The 17,272-nt window shown below is 41.4% G+C and overlaps 1 protein-coding gene across 2 annotated transcripts in view; it reads left to right on the plus strand.

The window, feature by feature from the left end:
* LOC143928077 (complement factor H-related protein 1-like) overlaps positions 1–17,272 on the plus strand; it is a 603,696-nt gene that overhangs the window by 367,440 nt on the left and 218,984 nt on the right. For both annotated transcript variants that reach the window (XM_077452692.1, XM_077452693.1), the window contains exon 6: positions 3,486–3,668. In XM_077452692.1, coding sequence (XP_077308818.1) covers positions 3,486–3,668 — 183 coding nt within the window. The remainder of the gene's footprint in view (positions 1–3,485; positions 3,669–17,272) is intronic.

The following is a 17,272-nucleotide window of genomic DNA, read 5'->3' on the forward strand; positions in this document are numbered from 1 at the left end:
GGGGGGCGGCACCTGTGAGCCCTTTTGTACAAACCACCACTGATAAGCACCTGCACATTCACACATATGCATACATGCACACTCACATACATACACACACACACACACACACTGTGCTTTCACTTTAGGTTAATGTGACAAGCTCCCTGCACAGTGCTGATTACAGTTCGGAATCTGCTGACGATCGGGGAGCTTGTCTCAGCTGACCCTGCCATTCCTCCTATTGAAGAGTACAGGGGGCCCTCAAGGTCCCCCTGCAGCAAAGGGCCCGGTCATCATGGCGATCTCAGTGACCCCTATAATTCCGCCACTGGCTACTTGCATGACTTCATTCAATGACTTTGGTTCAGAGTAGTGAACTGATGGAGTCCTTGATGGAATCAGATAAGCCTAACCTGAATTGGCTTCTTAGATCAAGGTCATTCCACTCCGAGTCAGGTGCCTAGTGGTGGAAATCAGAACAGTATTGCTCCGCGGTGTGTTTACCCTGACGTAATTACCTAAGATTAACTTCTGCTGATTAGGCACATTCAGGATCATCAGCGTAAACCCAGGGCCTTAAAAAATGATTTAACTGACCCTCAGGCTGGGTCATCTGTGGAGAGACTAAAAGCCCAAGACTGGGGATCCCCCTGAAACCATGTAATAATCAGGCTGACCCACTGTGCTTCAGAAGCTGAGGAGTCTGAGCTTAAAGTATAGCATTCAACTATTTTCAAGTTAGAAAACACATGGGGGTTACCAGAAAAACAGTCAGGTGGGTTAACTTTGGGCTATGGCTCCTGTGTTACTGCTGGAGGTGTGTTTACAAGCACAGACAGTTCCTGGACTTGACATGTCAGTTTGCTGATTTTTTCAGCAAATAAATGGGCCTGTGCAGTGTCAATCTTGACAGAAATTTTTTGTTAAAGGCTTGTGATAATGTCACAAATGTCACGTCTACCTCAATACAGGTGGTCAGACACTATAGCTACTGTGTGCTTCACCTATAGTAGCCCCCTTTCCCTTAAGGCAGTCAGGCCTACTGGTACTTGGTTGCCACCAGGATTTATACACAATGCTATAGTGCCTGACCACCACACCAGAGCAGACACGAACAGGGCAAACTACTTGCAGTTTAGCAGACAGATAGCGTGGGTCTAAGACAGTTCAGGGAATAATCCAATATCCAATCTATGTCACACAAAAGGCAAGGCAGACACATGGGAGGCTTGATCAAGAACAATGCAAGAGACAGAGGGTTGGATTTGCTTATATCTGGTGACTGATCAGATCAGTCATCTTGCAGGTGAACACAGAGAAGGAAAAAGCAACAGCCAACACCTGGGTGCTGGAATGAGGAACAGGGGCACTAAGTGATCATGATAGAATACTTTTTCAATGCACCGGATCTGATACTTTGTACAGCTATTTGTGTTCACTGTTTGGGCATTTTTCATATAAACAATTTTATATGTTTTTAATGACGGGGTTTCTCTACAAATGTCTTTATCAACTTAGATGTTGTCATTTCCTGAAGATGTGAACATTGTTTCACAAAACACAAGATTTATACCAGTGCCTGGTCATCTTTGTATGTCTTTGCTGTTGTGAAAATGACATGGCGTTATATGGCAACATACACCATTGTATACTTTTTAATGCTTGGTTAAATATAGTTTTTATTCTGCTTCTTAAATTTTAATGTGGAACGTAAATAAAAAGATGTAACATTTTTAAATAATTGTTTCATTTTATTGGGTGGCTCTTTAAAAGTTCCACGGGCATTCTTTTTACTTTAAGAAATTGTTTCAGGGACTGAATTCTGCCTACATCTGTGCACCCAAACCATCATTATCTATGTGGCAGGATATCCACCATGCTCTGCTCTGGAGCTCTGGAGTTTGTCGTACACATTCAAGTGTATGGGCTGCCCTATGCCCGACAGGAAATTGCCCTTCCAAAAAAAATTCACGTGGGAACTCAAGATATGTAAATGGAGCCTGACAGCTGAGTGTCTCTGTTCACATCATCTTATGTACTTGTATATAGATGGTTATACTATGCAATCTGATTGCACAATCTCTGTACAAATGTATTCGATTTGTATCAGATCAGACAGGCCCTTGCACTACATAGTAGATGGTAGATCTAAAGTAGATTGTACAATCCTTAAAGGAAGAAGTGGGAAAGTTGGTGCAAATAAAAAAAGAGGTAGTAGAGTAATGAGGGAGGTGTGGTCCAGACAGGTAAACACTCCCTATTCTGTAATACAGCAAGGAAATGCTTGAAGGGATATGACGCTTACTGGAATGTCACATGATCTATAGGAAGTGATGGAATCGGAAAGCATTTTGTTTAATTTTGAGCAGAGGTGAGCACATTGGGATGACTTGATGGCTTGAAAGACATTACAAAAGGCTTCTATTTAATGTGAAAAGGTGAAAACCCAAAATTTTTTGGACTTTAACCGCTTGCTGACCGCCAATATACGTTGGCAGAAGGGCTCGTACAGGCAGAATCTTGTACCTGTACATTGACCTCCGTGAGTCGGGTAGTGGGTCCCCCGGACTCGATCGCTCTGGGGATACCCACGATCGCCTCAAGGAGAGGAAGAATGGGGAGATGCTAATGTAAACAAGCATCTCCCCTTTCTGCCTAGTGACAATGTCACTGATCTCTGCTCGCTGTGATCGGAGCAGAGATCAGTGATGTGTCACAATACAGCCACGCCCCCCACAGTTATAAACACGTACCAGAACACACTTAACCCCTATTCTGCCACCTAGTGGTTAACCCCATCACCGCCAGTGTAATTTACAGTGCATTGGTATAGCACTGATTGCTGTATAAATGACAATGGTGTCAAAAATGTCCGATGTGTCCGCCATAATGTCACAGTTACAATAAAAATCGCTGATCGCCACCATTTAAAAAAAAAAATATTAATAAAAATGCCATAAAACGATCCCCTATTTTGTAAATGCTATAACTTTTGCGCAAACCAATCAATAATTGCTTATTGCGATTTTTTTTTTTTTACCAAAAAATATGTAGAAGAATATGTATCAGCCTAAACTGAGGAAAAAAATTGTTTTTTTTATATATTTTGGGGGGATATTTATTATAGCAAAAAGTAAAAAAAAATTGTTTTTTTCAAAATTGTCGCTCTTTTTTGTTTATAGTGCAAAAAATAAAAAACACAGAGGTGATAAAATATCACCAAAAGAAAGCTCTATTTGTGGGAAAAAAAGGACGTCAACTTTGTTTGGAAGTCGTGTCGCACAACCGCGCAATTATCAGTTAAAATGATGCAGTGCCGAACCGCAAAAAGTGCTCTGGTCAGGAAGGGGGTAAATTCTTCTGGGTCTGAAGTGGTTAAATATATATTTTAAAATACAACATTGTAACAATAATAGTAACATGGTAAAAAAAAAAAAAAAATTTTAAAAATATGTGGTTATGTTGCTTAAGGTTTTTTTTTAACATTTTTTTTCTTTTTGCAGAAATTGGACAGGCCTGTGGTGAACCACCAGTAGTGCAATTTGGAGACATCACAGAAATAAAACAAAATAGCTATCGATCAGGCTCTTCTGTAACATATAAGTGTGCAAATTATTATAAGCTTGAAGGAAAAGAGTTCATTACATGTAGAGATGGAGAATGGGAAAAGGAGCCAGTCTGTAGAGGTGAGGTGATTCCACTATTTATTGAAAGTTTCTTTGTTTTCTTCTAAGATAGGTGCAGGTACTGTACATAACATGCAGACCAAAAATTTTATATGTAAATGCTGAAGTTTTGGTAAGCAATAGTTCACAGAACAGTACATTTTCCACTGCCTTGCCTACAAAAATGATTTGTTTTTGACTATATATTTTTTTATAAAATGGAAAAAATAAACAAAAATGCATCTCTACTTTGTTTAATGTATAATGTATTTAGTATATTTAACCCAATTCCAAATATTGTCCCTATTTTGTTCCCTCCTATTTATCCTGACTGCAGGGATTCTAGATAGTTTAGTCATTAAATTAATACATAAGTCTACTCTGTAAGGGCCAAAACAAGGGAATATTTTTTTTTTTTGTAGATACTAGGCATTATACTTACCTGCTCTGTGCAATGCTTTTGCACAGAGCAGCCCAGATCCTCTTGTTTTTGGGCGATCCTGGCTCCTCCCCTCTGCCGAGTGCCCCCAATAGCAAGCCTCTTGCTATGGGGGCACTCGAGCAGGCTCACTCCTGTGCAGCGCTGTGTGTCAATTTCCCCCACTCTCTTTTCATTGGCTGTGATTGACAGCAACAGGAGCCAATGGCTTCCACTGCTGTGTGAGCCAAGCAGGAGAGAGAGACTCGGGAGAGCTGCTGCTCTCATGCACATTGGTGGATCGAGAGGTTATAGCCCATCAATTCAGAGTTCAAAAGAAATGACAATTCTTAAAAAAAAATCTATCATGAGCATGAATGTCTCATGCCGCGTACACACGACCGGACTTTGCAGCAGACTAGGTCCAACGGAATCGGTCCATCCGACAATTCGATTGTGTGTGGGCTAATCAGATCATTTTTTGTTATAAAAATTCTGAAGGACCTAGAAATAGAACATGTTTCAAATCTGTCCGACGGACTCAATTCCTATCCGGAAAACCATTCATCTGTATGCTGGTCCAAAGGATCAAATACAACGCAAGGGAAACTATTGGCTACTGGCTATTGAACTTCCTTTTTTAGTCCAGTCTTATGTCATCATGTTCAAAATGAACGGACTTTCAAACGGACTTAGTCCGTTCGTGTGTCGTGTGTCGCAAGTCTGTTCATTTGGAACTCTGTCGGAAATCCACTGAAAAGTCAGTTGGGAAGACTGTCGGACCTAGTCTGCCGGAAAGTCCGTCGTGTGTACGCAGCATAATATGTAATAGACATTTATACATGTACTCTTATCCTCACTGTCTATGGGTGTGTGCACACAAGGGGAGTGATGTTTTTTATTTTTTTACATTTTAATGTTTTACACATATTTACCTTCTTTACTTTGCTGCTAGTAGATTGTTTGACAGTTTGCTGGTACACCTTAGAGGTGAACACTTCTGGGTTCATTCACGCTGGAAATCAGTGAATGGATGTTTCCTTGACTTGGCCAACCTGAAGAGCAAAGGAGCAACCTCACAGCCACGTGTAAAAGTAATTGGTGGGATGTACAGTCACAGGGATAACTTTAAGGACCAGTTCACACCAAAGAAACGCAGTCCGGATGCTTTCCAGATGCTTTTCTGCATGCGCGTTTAGATGCATTCCAGTGCATTTTTGGTTCAGTTCATCCCCCCCCCCTCATTTTTCTTCATCTTAAGTAAACAGTGAGTTTCACTGTGTTTTTGGTCCGTACCCATGCATCCCAGTTCATTTTTATGTGTTTTACAGCGTTCCAGTGCAGAAACAATTCCGCATGTTCTACTTTTTCGATGAACTGTAGCTCCTCAGTGCCGGCAGCACTCATGCAGCTCCAGACCATGGCACTCTCACCACCATGCTTGACTGTCGTCAAGACACACTTGTCTTTGTTCTCCTCACCTGGTTGCCGCACTACACACTTGACACCATCTGAACCAATTAGGTTTCAGAAAACTGTTTGCAGGCTTTCTTGTGCATCATCTTTAGAAGAGGCTTCCTTCTGGGACAACAGCCATGCAGACCAACTTGATGCAGTGTGAGGCATATGGTCTGAGCACTGACAGGCTGACCCCCCCCCACCCCTTCAACCTCTCAAAGACAACCTTGGGATATGACACTGAGCATGTGCACTCAGCTTCTTTGGTCCACCATGGCGAGGTCTGTTCTGAGTGGAACTTGTCCTGTTAAACCGCTGTATAGTCTTGGCCACCATGCTGCAGCTCAGTTTCAGGGTCTTGGCAATCTTCTTATAGCCTAGACCATCTTCTTTGCCATCATGTGCCATGTTGAACTTCCAGTGACCAGTATGAGAGAGTGAGAACGATAACACCAAATTTAAAAACAAACAAGATATTTGAGATTCACACCCTAAAAGATGCACTAAAGATGGTGCAGCCATAAGACGATACAACAGAACAAAATATTACAGTGCACACATGCAAAAAAGACATTTACCTCCTGCAAGGCTATTTAACCACTTAAGCTCTGGACCAATTTGCAGTCAAAGGACCAGGCCCCTTTTTGCGATTCGGCACTGTGTCGCTTTAACTGACAATTGTGCGGTCGTGCGACGTGGCTCCCAAACAAAATTGGCGTCCTTTTTTTCTCACAAATAGAGCTTTCTTTTGGTGGTATTTGATTACCTCTGTGGTTTTTATTTTTAGCGCTATAAACAAAAATAGAGTGACAATTTGTCAGAAACCATGAATCAGACTGAGACAGAAGTACAATTAAATCACACTTGTTTATTAATAAAAATAAAAAGGTCAATAGAAAAAGCGTAGTCAAGCATAGCCAGAGTCCAGTAACCAGCTCCGGTAGTCAGCCAGTCCAAAGTTCAATAACCAGATCAGGTAATCAGCCAGGCCTGAAGTCAGGGATCCAAGTAGAGCAACTGCAAGCAGGATAAGGAGCCAGGAGGGATGTCAGCAATCCAGTCTTGAAACAAACCGCAGGAGATGGTTGCATGTGATGTGACCAACGCGAAGGCATAGGTGAAGTGAGCTGGAAGGCTTTAAGTAGGCAGGTCAGATGAGCATCATCGGGAACAGCTGGTAACTGTGGAGAGAGAAGAGAGCAGGCAATTAGCTGACAGCTGAGTGGCCAGCTCGGAGAAGGAAGGGCTAAGCCAGCCCTGACAGTACCCCCTCCACAATGACCCCTCTCCCTCGGAGGGCCACTGGGCTTGAGGGGAAACCATCTATGGAACTCGCAGAGGAGGACAGGGGCATGTACGTCAGAGGATGAAACCCGGGAGCATTCCTCCAGACCATACCCCTTCCAATGCACCAGGTACTGTATGTGCCCACAGAACCTACGGGAGTCAACAATGGATTGTACCTCATACTCCTCATGGTTCTCAACCTGAATAGGGTGAGGACATGGCACTGAGGTGGTAAATTGGTTACAAACCAACGGTTTCAATAAGGAGTCATGAAACACATTTGAGATGCGCATACTAGGAGGAAGGTCCAACGCGTAAGCCACTGGGTTAATCCTGCGAAGGATACGGAAAGGCCCAATAAACCGAGGTGCAAACTTCAGTGAGGGAACACGAAGCGGGAGGTTGCGAGATGACAGCCAGACCCTGTCCCCAACCTGGTAGGAAAGCGCAGGCAGGCGTCTGCGGTCAGCATGGAGTCTGTACCTATCATTAGCATGATGCAAAGCCTCCTGGACTTGTACCCAAGTGGAACGAAGACCACGGAGATGCTCCTCTAACGCAGGAATACTCTGCGGAACAAATGAGTCAGGCAACATAGAAGGTTGCAAACCATGATTTGCCATAAATGGAGACAATCGGGAGGCAGAATTCAAGGCACTGTTGTGAGCAAACTCTGCCCAAGGTAATAAGTCAGACCAGTTGTTATGATTGTGAGAAATATAGCAACGTAGGAATTGCTCCAAGAACTGATTGGCTCGTTCTGTAACCCCATTAGACTGCGGGTGATACGCAGAAGAGAACGCAAGCTGGATTCCCAACTGTGCACAAAAGGCTCGCCAGAACCGGGAGACAAACTGACTGCCCCTATCCGAGACAATCACCTTGGGTAGCCCATGTAAGCGAAAGATCTCCCGAGCAAAAATAGAAGCCAGTTCCTTAGAGTTGGGTAGCTTCTTAAGTGGAATATAATGACACATCTTTGAGAACCGGTCAACCACCATAAGGATAACAGTGTTGCCTTGGGAGTTGGGCAATTCCACAATAAAATCCATAGACAGGTGAGTCCAGGGCCTCTCTCCATTGGGTATGGGTTGTAGGAGGCCCACTGGAAGGTGTCGTGGAGTCTTACTCTGAGCACACGCGGGACAGGCAGCTACGAAGGCAGTAACACCAGCCCGTAGACTAGGCCACCAGAATTGTTGGGAGATGGCCCAAATGAGTTGATTCTTCCCAGGATGGCCAGCTGCCTTGGGAGAATGGTAAGTCTGGTGCACTGCAGTACGGAGACTCTCAGGGACAAAGCAGCGGTCACAAGGTTTATCAGGAGGAGCATGGACCTGAGCAGCAAGAATTTTGTCACCCAAAGGAGAAGTAAGACTGGTGCGAACCAGAGCCAAGATACGATCAGGAGGGATCATAGGAACCGTAACCGACTCCGACTTGGAAGTGGAGGAAAATTGTTGTGACAAGGCATCAGCCCTTACATTCTTAGTACCGGGTAAGAATGAGACAATGTAATTAAAGCTCGACAAGAAAAGAGCTCATCGCTCCCTTCTGGGAGAGAGTCGCTTAGCCTCAGACAAGAATGTAAGATTCTTATGGTCAGTAAGAATAAGAACGGGCACAGTGGTACCTTCAAGGAGATGTCTCCATTCTTTCTGGGCTAAAATGATCGCCAACAGCTCTCTGTCACCAATCTCATAATTGCACTCAGCAGGTGACAATTTCTTGGAAAAGTAGCCACACGGATGCATAGCACTCTCAGAGTTAGGACGTTGAGACAGAAGGGCGCCAACTCCAGTCTCAGCAGCATCAAATTCTAGGTTAAAGGCAATGTAGGATCAGGATGTGCCAACACAGGAGCAGAAACAAAGGCAGCCTTGAGAGTCTCAAAGGCCTTAATGGACTCCGGAGACCAACTCTGTGGGTTACCGTCCTTTCTGGTCATATCAGTCAGAGGCTTGACCAGAAACGAGAAGTTACAAATAAACTTCCGATAGTAGTTGGCAAAGCCCAAGAAATGCTGCAGAGGACAAAAACCCATGGGTCAAGGCCACTGTAGGACTGCCGAAAGTTTCTCTGGGTCCATCGAAAAAGCAGCAGTAGAAATGACATAGCCCGGGAATGTAACCTGTTCACGATGGAACTCGCACTTCTCCAGTTTACAATAGAGATTATTCTCTCTTAGTTTCTGAAGCACACGACAGACATCTGTGTGGTGGCTATCCAGGGACTTGGAAAATATGAGGAAATCATTGAGATAAACTACCACACATAACTGCAACAAATCTCGGAGGACATTGTTAATAAATTCCTGGAAAACTACTGGGGAGTTACAAAGAGGTGAAGTGAGCTGGAAGGCTTTAAGTAGGCAGGTCAGATGAGCATCATCGGGAACAGCTGGTAACTGTGGAGTGAGAAGAGAGCTGGCAATTAGCCGACAGCTGAGCGGCCAGCCCAGAGAAAGAAGGGCTAAGCCAGCCCTGACACAATTTTGAAAAAAATGTAATATTTTTTACTTTTTGCTATAATAAATATCCCCCAAAAATATATAAAAAAATTTTTTTTTCCTCAGTTTAGGCCAATACGTATTCTTCTACATATTTTTGGTAAAAAAAAATCGCAATTAGTGATTATTGATTGGTTTGCGCAAATTTATAGCGTTTACAAAATAGGGGATAGGTTTATAGCATTTTTATTAATATATTTTTTTTACTAGTAATGGCGGAAATCAGCAATTTTTATTGTGACTGCGACATTATGGCGGACACATCGGACATTTTTGACACATTTTTGGGACCATTGTCATTCATACAGAAATCAGTGCTATTTAAATGCACTGATTCTTGTGTAAATGACACTGGCAGTGAAGGAGTTAACCACTAGGGGGCAGGGAGGGGTTAAGTGTGTGTGTATTTTTTTTTTAACTGTAGGGGGCGTGGCTTGGCATCTGATGTCACTGATCATCTTTCCCTATAACAGGGAACAGACAATCAGTGACAGGCTCAGTAGGAAGCACGGGGAGAGGTTTGTTTACACAGACCTCTCCTCATTCTTCAACTATGTGACCCGATCGTGGGACACCAGCGGCGATCGGGTCTGCTGGACCCGCGGCCACGGTCACAGAGCTCAGGACCGGGCACTCATGGCTGGGCACTTAAAGAGCCACGTACAGGTACGTGATTGTACCCAGCCGTGCCATTCTGCCGACGTATATGTCCTGGAGGCGGTCCTTAAGCGGTTAAAAGACCTAAACATTTTCAAAAAACATTATCAAAAAATATGGGGATTTGGTCATACCATATTACTATATGGTGCCTAAGCCCACTTACTGCGACAAAGTACCCCATAGTTAGTGGGTCCTATGCTATCCATAGAATGGGAGATCCTGCTTCTCTAAACCATGGGAGCACTGATGGAGTTGGGTGCCCCCATTATCAAAAATATGGGGATTTGGTCACACCATATTTCTATATGGTGCTTAAGCCCACCACAGTTTCAGGGTCTTGGCAATCTTCTTATAGCCTAGACCATCTTTATATAGAGCAACAATTTTTTTTCAGATCCTCAGAGTTGTTTGCCATGATATGCCATGTTGAACTTTCAGTGACCAATATGAGAGAGTGAGAGTGATAACACCAAATTTAACATACAACAACCCATAGCTTCCATAGCAAAGATCCAAAAAACAAATGGTGATATGACCTATGATCCAACAGAAATATCTAAAAAATGTTATATGTATTAAGAAGAAAATAAAGAAAAGGAAAGGAGAAGGGAAGAGATTCAAAATTATATAAACAAAACAGCTATACCCACACTCTCTAGAGAAATAATATAGGACTTGGAAAAAAGAGATTACATTAGAGGAGATTCAACAAGTGATATCTGAACTGGCCCTGGGGAAAAGCCCAGGACCAGATGGGTACATTTCGAGATTTTATAAATCATTTCAGAATTTAATTATAGCCATTCTCAAAAAAACGTATAATTCTATAACTAAAACACAAACTTTCATACCGCAAAGCACAGAAGCCCATATTATATTAATTCCAAAATCTGATAAAGACCATACATTATGTAAGAATTATCGACCAATCTCTTTGACGAACATAGATATAAGAATATATTCAAAATAATTTTTAATAGATTAACATCCGTTTTACCAAGATATATAAAATTAGATCAGATGTGATTTATAAAAGGATGAGAAACTAGGGATAACATTATAAAAACATGTACGCTAGGTAGAATACGCTCAGAGAACTGCCATCCCAGCTTGCCTATTAGCTATAGATGCTGAAAAAGCATTTGATAGGGTGAGATGGCATTAATTCAGTTGGGATTAGGTCCCAGAATGTTAGGTAGGATTGTCACACTATATACCAATGCAAGAGCTAAGGTAACGAATAATAATGGAATATTATTTGAATATATAAAGGTATCAAACAGAAAAAGAAAAGGATGTCCCCTTTCCCCACTGTTATATATATAAGTGATGGAGCATCTCATTAATGCAATAAGAGAAAATAAGGATATTCAAGGGATAAAAGTGAAAGACAAAGAATATAAGACAGCTGCTTATGCAGATGATTTACTAATATATGTAACTAACCCGATTATAACAATTCCTAATTTAATAAAAGAATTTAAGCAATATGGGGAATAAGTAATTTTAAAGTAAACTATGAGAAATCGGAGATGATGAATGTTACGTTATTAGAAAAAACACAGACACTTCTACAAAAAGCAAGAAGCGATTAAATATTTAGGAGTATATATCCCGAAGAATTTGAAACAACTACAAGAACTGAATTGTACGGCGACAACCCAAAAAGTAATTAAATCATTACAAAAATATGATAAAGCAACACACTGTTTGGAAGAATAAATATAGTAAAGATGGAGATACTGCCAAAATTACTATATATCTTTCAAACAATACCTTTAGCCCCATCAAGAAAGTTAATGATGGATTTAAGAAAGGCCGTAGGAAGCTTCATTTGGGCTCAATATGGGATGCAGTAATAAGAAAAGGAAAACGATATATGATTGGACCTATGACCCCAATGTTCTCCAAACCAGACTTTTTAGCAGCTTTAGAAACCACAAAATATTTAAAATGGAATATATTGGAGAATGCAAGGGTGGTACAGACTCTAGTGGATGGAAAGCTGCCAAAATTTCAAGAGCTGGGACCTGAATTTAAAAATAACTGGCTGCATTATTATCAATTAAAAACATTTATTGAAACAAATAAACAGTTATTAACCACTTAAAGTGGTGTTGCCACCAAAAAAAAAAAAAGTTTAAAATTCTTAAAAAAAAATAAAATAAAAATAATTGTAAAAAAAATGTTTTTTTTTTACTCACCTCTAAATGCCTGTTGCTAGGGGGTCCCTCGTAGTCTGCCTTCTTCATTGCTCGGGCTCGTGACATCACTTTCCCTCGTGCCGCACAGTCATCTGGGACCTGTTACGTGTCCCAGATGACTGTGTGGTGTATCACGGCACCCTGCGCCACTCGCGCTCCCCCTTATCGATGAACCCGGGGACAGGTAAGTGTCTGATTATTAAAAGTCAGCAGCTGCAGTATTTGTAGTTGGTGACTTTTTATTTGAATTTTTTAGGGGGCACCTCACTTTAAGCTCCGGACCGAATTGTCAGCCTAAGGACCAGAGGTCTTTTTACAAATTCACACTGCACGGCCTTAACTGATAATTGCGCAGTCATGCAATGTTGTACCCAAATGAAATTTGTGTCCTTTTCTTTCCACAAATAGAGCTTTCTTTTGATGGCATTTGATTGCCTCTGCGATTTTTATTTTTTGCGATATAAATGGAAAAAGACGGAAAATTTTGAAAAAAAATGATATTTTCTACTTTTTGTTATAAAAAAAATCTAATAAACTCAATTTTAGTCATACATTTAGGCCAAAATGTATTCAGCCACACAGTCTTTAGTAAAAAAAAAAAGTTATAGCGTCTACAAACTAGAGTACATTTTCTGGAATTTACACAGCTTTTAATTTATGACTGCCTATCTCATTTCTTGAGGTGCTAAAATGGAAGGGCAGTACAAACCCCCCCAAATGACCCCATTTTGGAAGGTAGACACCCTAAGGAAATTGCTGAGAGGCATGTTGAGCCCATTTAATATTTTTTTTTGTCCCAAGTGATTGAATAATGACAAAAAGTTGGCACTAAATGATATATTGCTCACACATGCCATGGTTCTATGTCGAATTGCACCCCAAAATGTATTTTGCTGCTTCTCCTGAGTATGGGGATACCACATGTGTGGGACTTTTTCGGAGCCTAGCCTCGTACAGGGCCCCCGAAACCAATCACCACCTTCAGGATTTCTAAGGGCGCAAATTTTTGATTTCACTCCTCACTACCTATCACAGTTTCGAAGGACATGGAGAATGGCAAGATAGCACAAATCTCCCCCAAATTACCCCATTTTGGAAAGTAGACACCCCAAGATATTTGCTGAGAGTCATGGGGAGTATTTTACAGCTCTCATTTGTTTTTGAAAATGAAGAAAGTAAAGAAAAAAACTTTTTTTTTCTTTTTTCAAATTTTCAAAACTTTGTGACAAAAAGCGAGATCTGCAAAATACTCACCATAGCTCTCAGCAAATAACTTGTGGTGTCTACTTTCCAAAATTGGGTCATTTGGGGGGGAGTGTCATCTGGGCATTCCATGGTCTCCGAAACTGTGATTGGCAGTGAGGAGTGAAATAAAAAAATTACACCCTTAGAAAGCCTGAAGGCAGTGCTTGGTTTTGGGGTCCCGTACATGGCTAGGCTCCCAACAAGTCTCACACATGTGGTATCCCCATACTCAGGAGAAGCAACAAAATGTATTTTGGGGTGTCATTTCACATATGCCCATGGCATGTGTGAGCAATATATCATTTAGTGACAACTTTGTGCAAAAAAAATAAATAATTTTTCCCGCAACTTGTGTCAAAATATAAAATATTCCACGGACTCAACATGCCTCTCAGCAAATAGCTTGGGGTGTCTACTTTCCAAAAATGGGGTCATTTGGGGGGGGTTGACCTGCCCTGGCATTTTATGCACAACATTTAGAAACTTATGTCACACATTACCCACTCTTCTAACCACTTGAAAACAAAGCCCTTTCTGACACTTTTTGTTTATATGAAAACATTTTTTTTTTTTTTGCAATAAAATTACATTAAACCCCCAATTTTTTTAAAGCAAAGGTCCTACAGATTAAAATGGTGGGTGTTGCATTTTTTTTCCACACAGTATTTGCGCAGCGATTTTTTTTTAATGCAATTTTTGGGGGAAAAAATACACATTTTTTTCATTTTAATGCACTAAAACACACTATATTGCCCAAATTTTTGATGAAATAAAAAAGATGATCTTAAGCCGAGTACATGGATACCAAACACGACATGCTTTAAAATTGCGTACAAACACGCAGTGGCTACATACATTTTTAAAAGACTTTAAAATCCTTTACAGGTTACCACATTAGATTTACAGAGGAGGTCTATGGCTAAAATGACTGCCCTCAATCTGACCTTCGCGGTGATACCTCACATGCATGGTGCAATTGCTGTTTACATATGACGCCAGACCGACTCTTGCGTTCTCCTTTGCGCAAGAGCAGGAGTGCTTTTTTTTATTATTTATTTTTATTTATTTTTATTTTTTTAAACTGTTCCTTCCATTTGTTTTTTTTTTATCATTTTTATTGTTACTTTAGGGAATGTAAATATCCCCTATGATAGCAATAGGTAGTGTCAGGTACTCTTTTTTTTTTGAAAAAATTGGGGTCTATTAGACCCCAGATCTTTCCTCTGCCCTCAAAGCATCTGACCACACCGTTCGGTGTGATAAAATGCTTTCCCAATTTCCCAATGGTGCTATTTATATCCAGGAGGGGGGATATTCCCTCCCACTGCTTGTAAAAGCAGTCTAGAGGCTAATTAGCCACTAGGGTTGCTTTTACATGAAAGCCGATCACTGGCTGAAAAGAACGATACCAAGATGATACCTAAACCCGCAGGCATCATTCTGGTATAACCATTCAAAGTCCAGAAACATACCAGTACGTTGCTGGTCCTTGTTGGACATATGTTGTAATCTTTTTTTTTTCATGCAGCCTGTTGGCATGTACGCGGCATTAGGAGCAAATCACTCCTCCACCTCTTCTGCCCCCATGCTTCAGCATATATGCTCTTTTTTTTTTTAACTGTGGTGGTGAAATCACCTCCTACAGCGTTGGAGTCACGGCTTTATGTATCATGGGAGCAAACGCTGTTGCTGTCAAGATAAATAAATCTGCGCTGCAACTGAATGGCATACCTGCTAAGCAAATTATGGTTAACATTAAAACAAAGTAACATTACAGTATAACAGTAAGACCTTACCATACCATACCTGCAAAGCAAATACCAAAAAAAGCAAAATCGCTCCTCCTCCCCTGCTGCCCCCATGCTTCGACATATATGCTCTTTTTTTAACTGTGTTGGTGAAATCGCCTCCTAATGCACTGGAGTCACGGCTTTATGTATTGTGGGAGCAAACGCGGTTGCTGTCAAGATAAATAAATCTGCGCTGCAGCTGAATGGCGCACCTGAAAAAAATGGTTAACAATAAAACACAGTAAACAGTAAAGTATAAAAAAATTACATACCTGAAAAGCAAGCATGATAAAACATTGCAGAATAGAATACAGTAAAAAAGAGCAACAGTAGAGAGAGAGAGAGAGAACAATAAAATGACAACTATTTTTGTTTTTTATATTTTATATTTTTTTATGTTTTTTTTTATTTATTTTTTACATTTTTTTTTTTTTTTACAATTTTTTTTGTAACTGTAACAGGTTCGGGTCTCTCAAAATGCGATGGCATCTTGGGAGACCCTGTGAAAGTGTGTCCTAGTCTGTGAAATTTTGTACCCTACGCTAAAACTTCACTAGTGTGTGGTAGCATTCAAAAATTCACCAATGCAAAGACCAGGATTGCCAGGACAGCGTGGACATTAATAACGAGTATCATGCCTATATCCGCACTTGGAACAGACATGACATCTTCTTTGGGGGGCTCGTTGGGTAGGGGTACTCTCGAGGACATACAGAAAATGCCTCTCATGCAGCTAGCTTACTGCATTTGGTAGGGAATGGTGAGGTGCAGAACCGTCTGGATACAGAAGGTCTGTGACAATCTCTTTCTGGAATATAAGAAAGGATAAAGTCCCGCCTGAAGCTCTGTATAGCACATGAGCGTTCAGCAAAGCCAATTGAAATAAGTAAACAGATACTTTTTTGTACCAGCATCTGGCCTTACTGGCAACTAGATACGGCGCCAACAACTGGTCATTGAGGTCCACCCCTCCCATATTTTGGTTATATTCGTGGACACAGAGGGGTTTCTCCACAACACCAGTCACCGTAGTATTTTGGACTGTCGTGTCTGCATGAAGGGAGGTAAGAATGAAAATATTCTTATTATCCTCCACTTCATAGTGAGCAAGTTATTACACTGCAAGCAGGCTCTCTCCCCCAGCCTAAGATGAGAATCTATAAGCCGCCGGGGAAGGCCCCGGCGATTAGGTCGCACGGTGCCACATGCTCCAATCTGCTGATCAAACAAATGACTAAACAGTGGCACGCTCGTGCAATAATTGTCCATGTACAAGTGGTACCCCTTTCCGAATAAGAGTGACACCAAGTTCCACACTATCTTGCCAGCGCTCCCTATGTAATCTGGGCAGTTCTCCAGCTCTACGTAACTTGACTACGTAATCTTTTCCCTCATAAACCGTAAAGCTCCATACATAGCCTGTTGCCCTGTCACAGAACTTATAGAGCTTGACCCCATATCTGGCATGTTTGCTGGGAAGGTACGGTTTGAAAGATAAGCGACCAGAAAATTGAATCAGGGACTCATCAACGCAGACAACTTGATGGGGATTAAACAAGGCTGAAAAACGTTGGTTGAAGTGGTTTATGAGGGGCCGAATTTTGTACAGCCGATGGTATTCAGGGTCTCCACGAGGATGACAAAGTTAATTGTCGTTGAAGTGCAAGAACCGCAAGATCTGCTTGTATAGTTTCCTGGACATGGAGGCAGAGAACACGGGCATATGGTCAATTGGATGCGTGGACCAATACGTCCGCAACGTCATGAATTTATGTATGCCCATGTTGAGGGAAAGGCCCAGAAAGGTCTTAAATTTGGAAACCGTAATTGGTTTGCAATCTCTGTCAAGGAAAGGCAACTGGGGATTGGAGGCGATGTGTTGACCAGCATATAAATTAGTTTGGTCCACAATAGATCTATAGAGATCTTCCGTGAAAACAGCGAATAAAAATCAAGTGGCGTAAAATCAGCTGTTTCCACCTGAATGCCGGGTTGGCCAGTGAATGGTGGAAGTACGGGTTCTGCAGAAGTGGTGGGCACTCAATCAGTTATTG

The sequence above is a fragment of the Lithobates pipiens genome, unplaced genomic scaffold (assembly GCF_037356315.1).
Source record: "Lithobates pipiens isolate NorthernLeopardFrog02 unplaced genomic scaffold, aLitPip1_a1.2 Scaffold_23, whole genome shotgun sequence".
In the NCBI taxonomy this organism is placed as follows: Eukaryota; Metazoa; Chordata; class Amphibia; order Anura; family Ranidae; genus Lithobates; species Lithobates pipiens.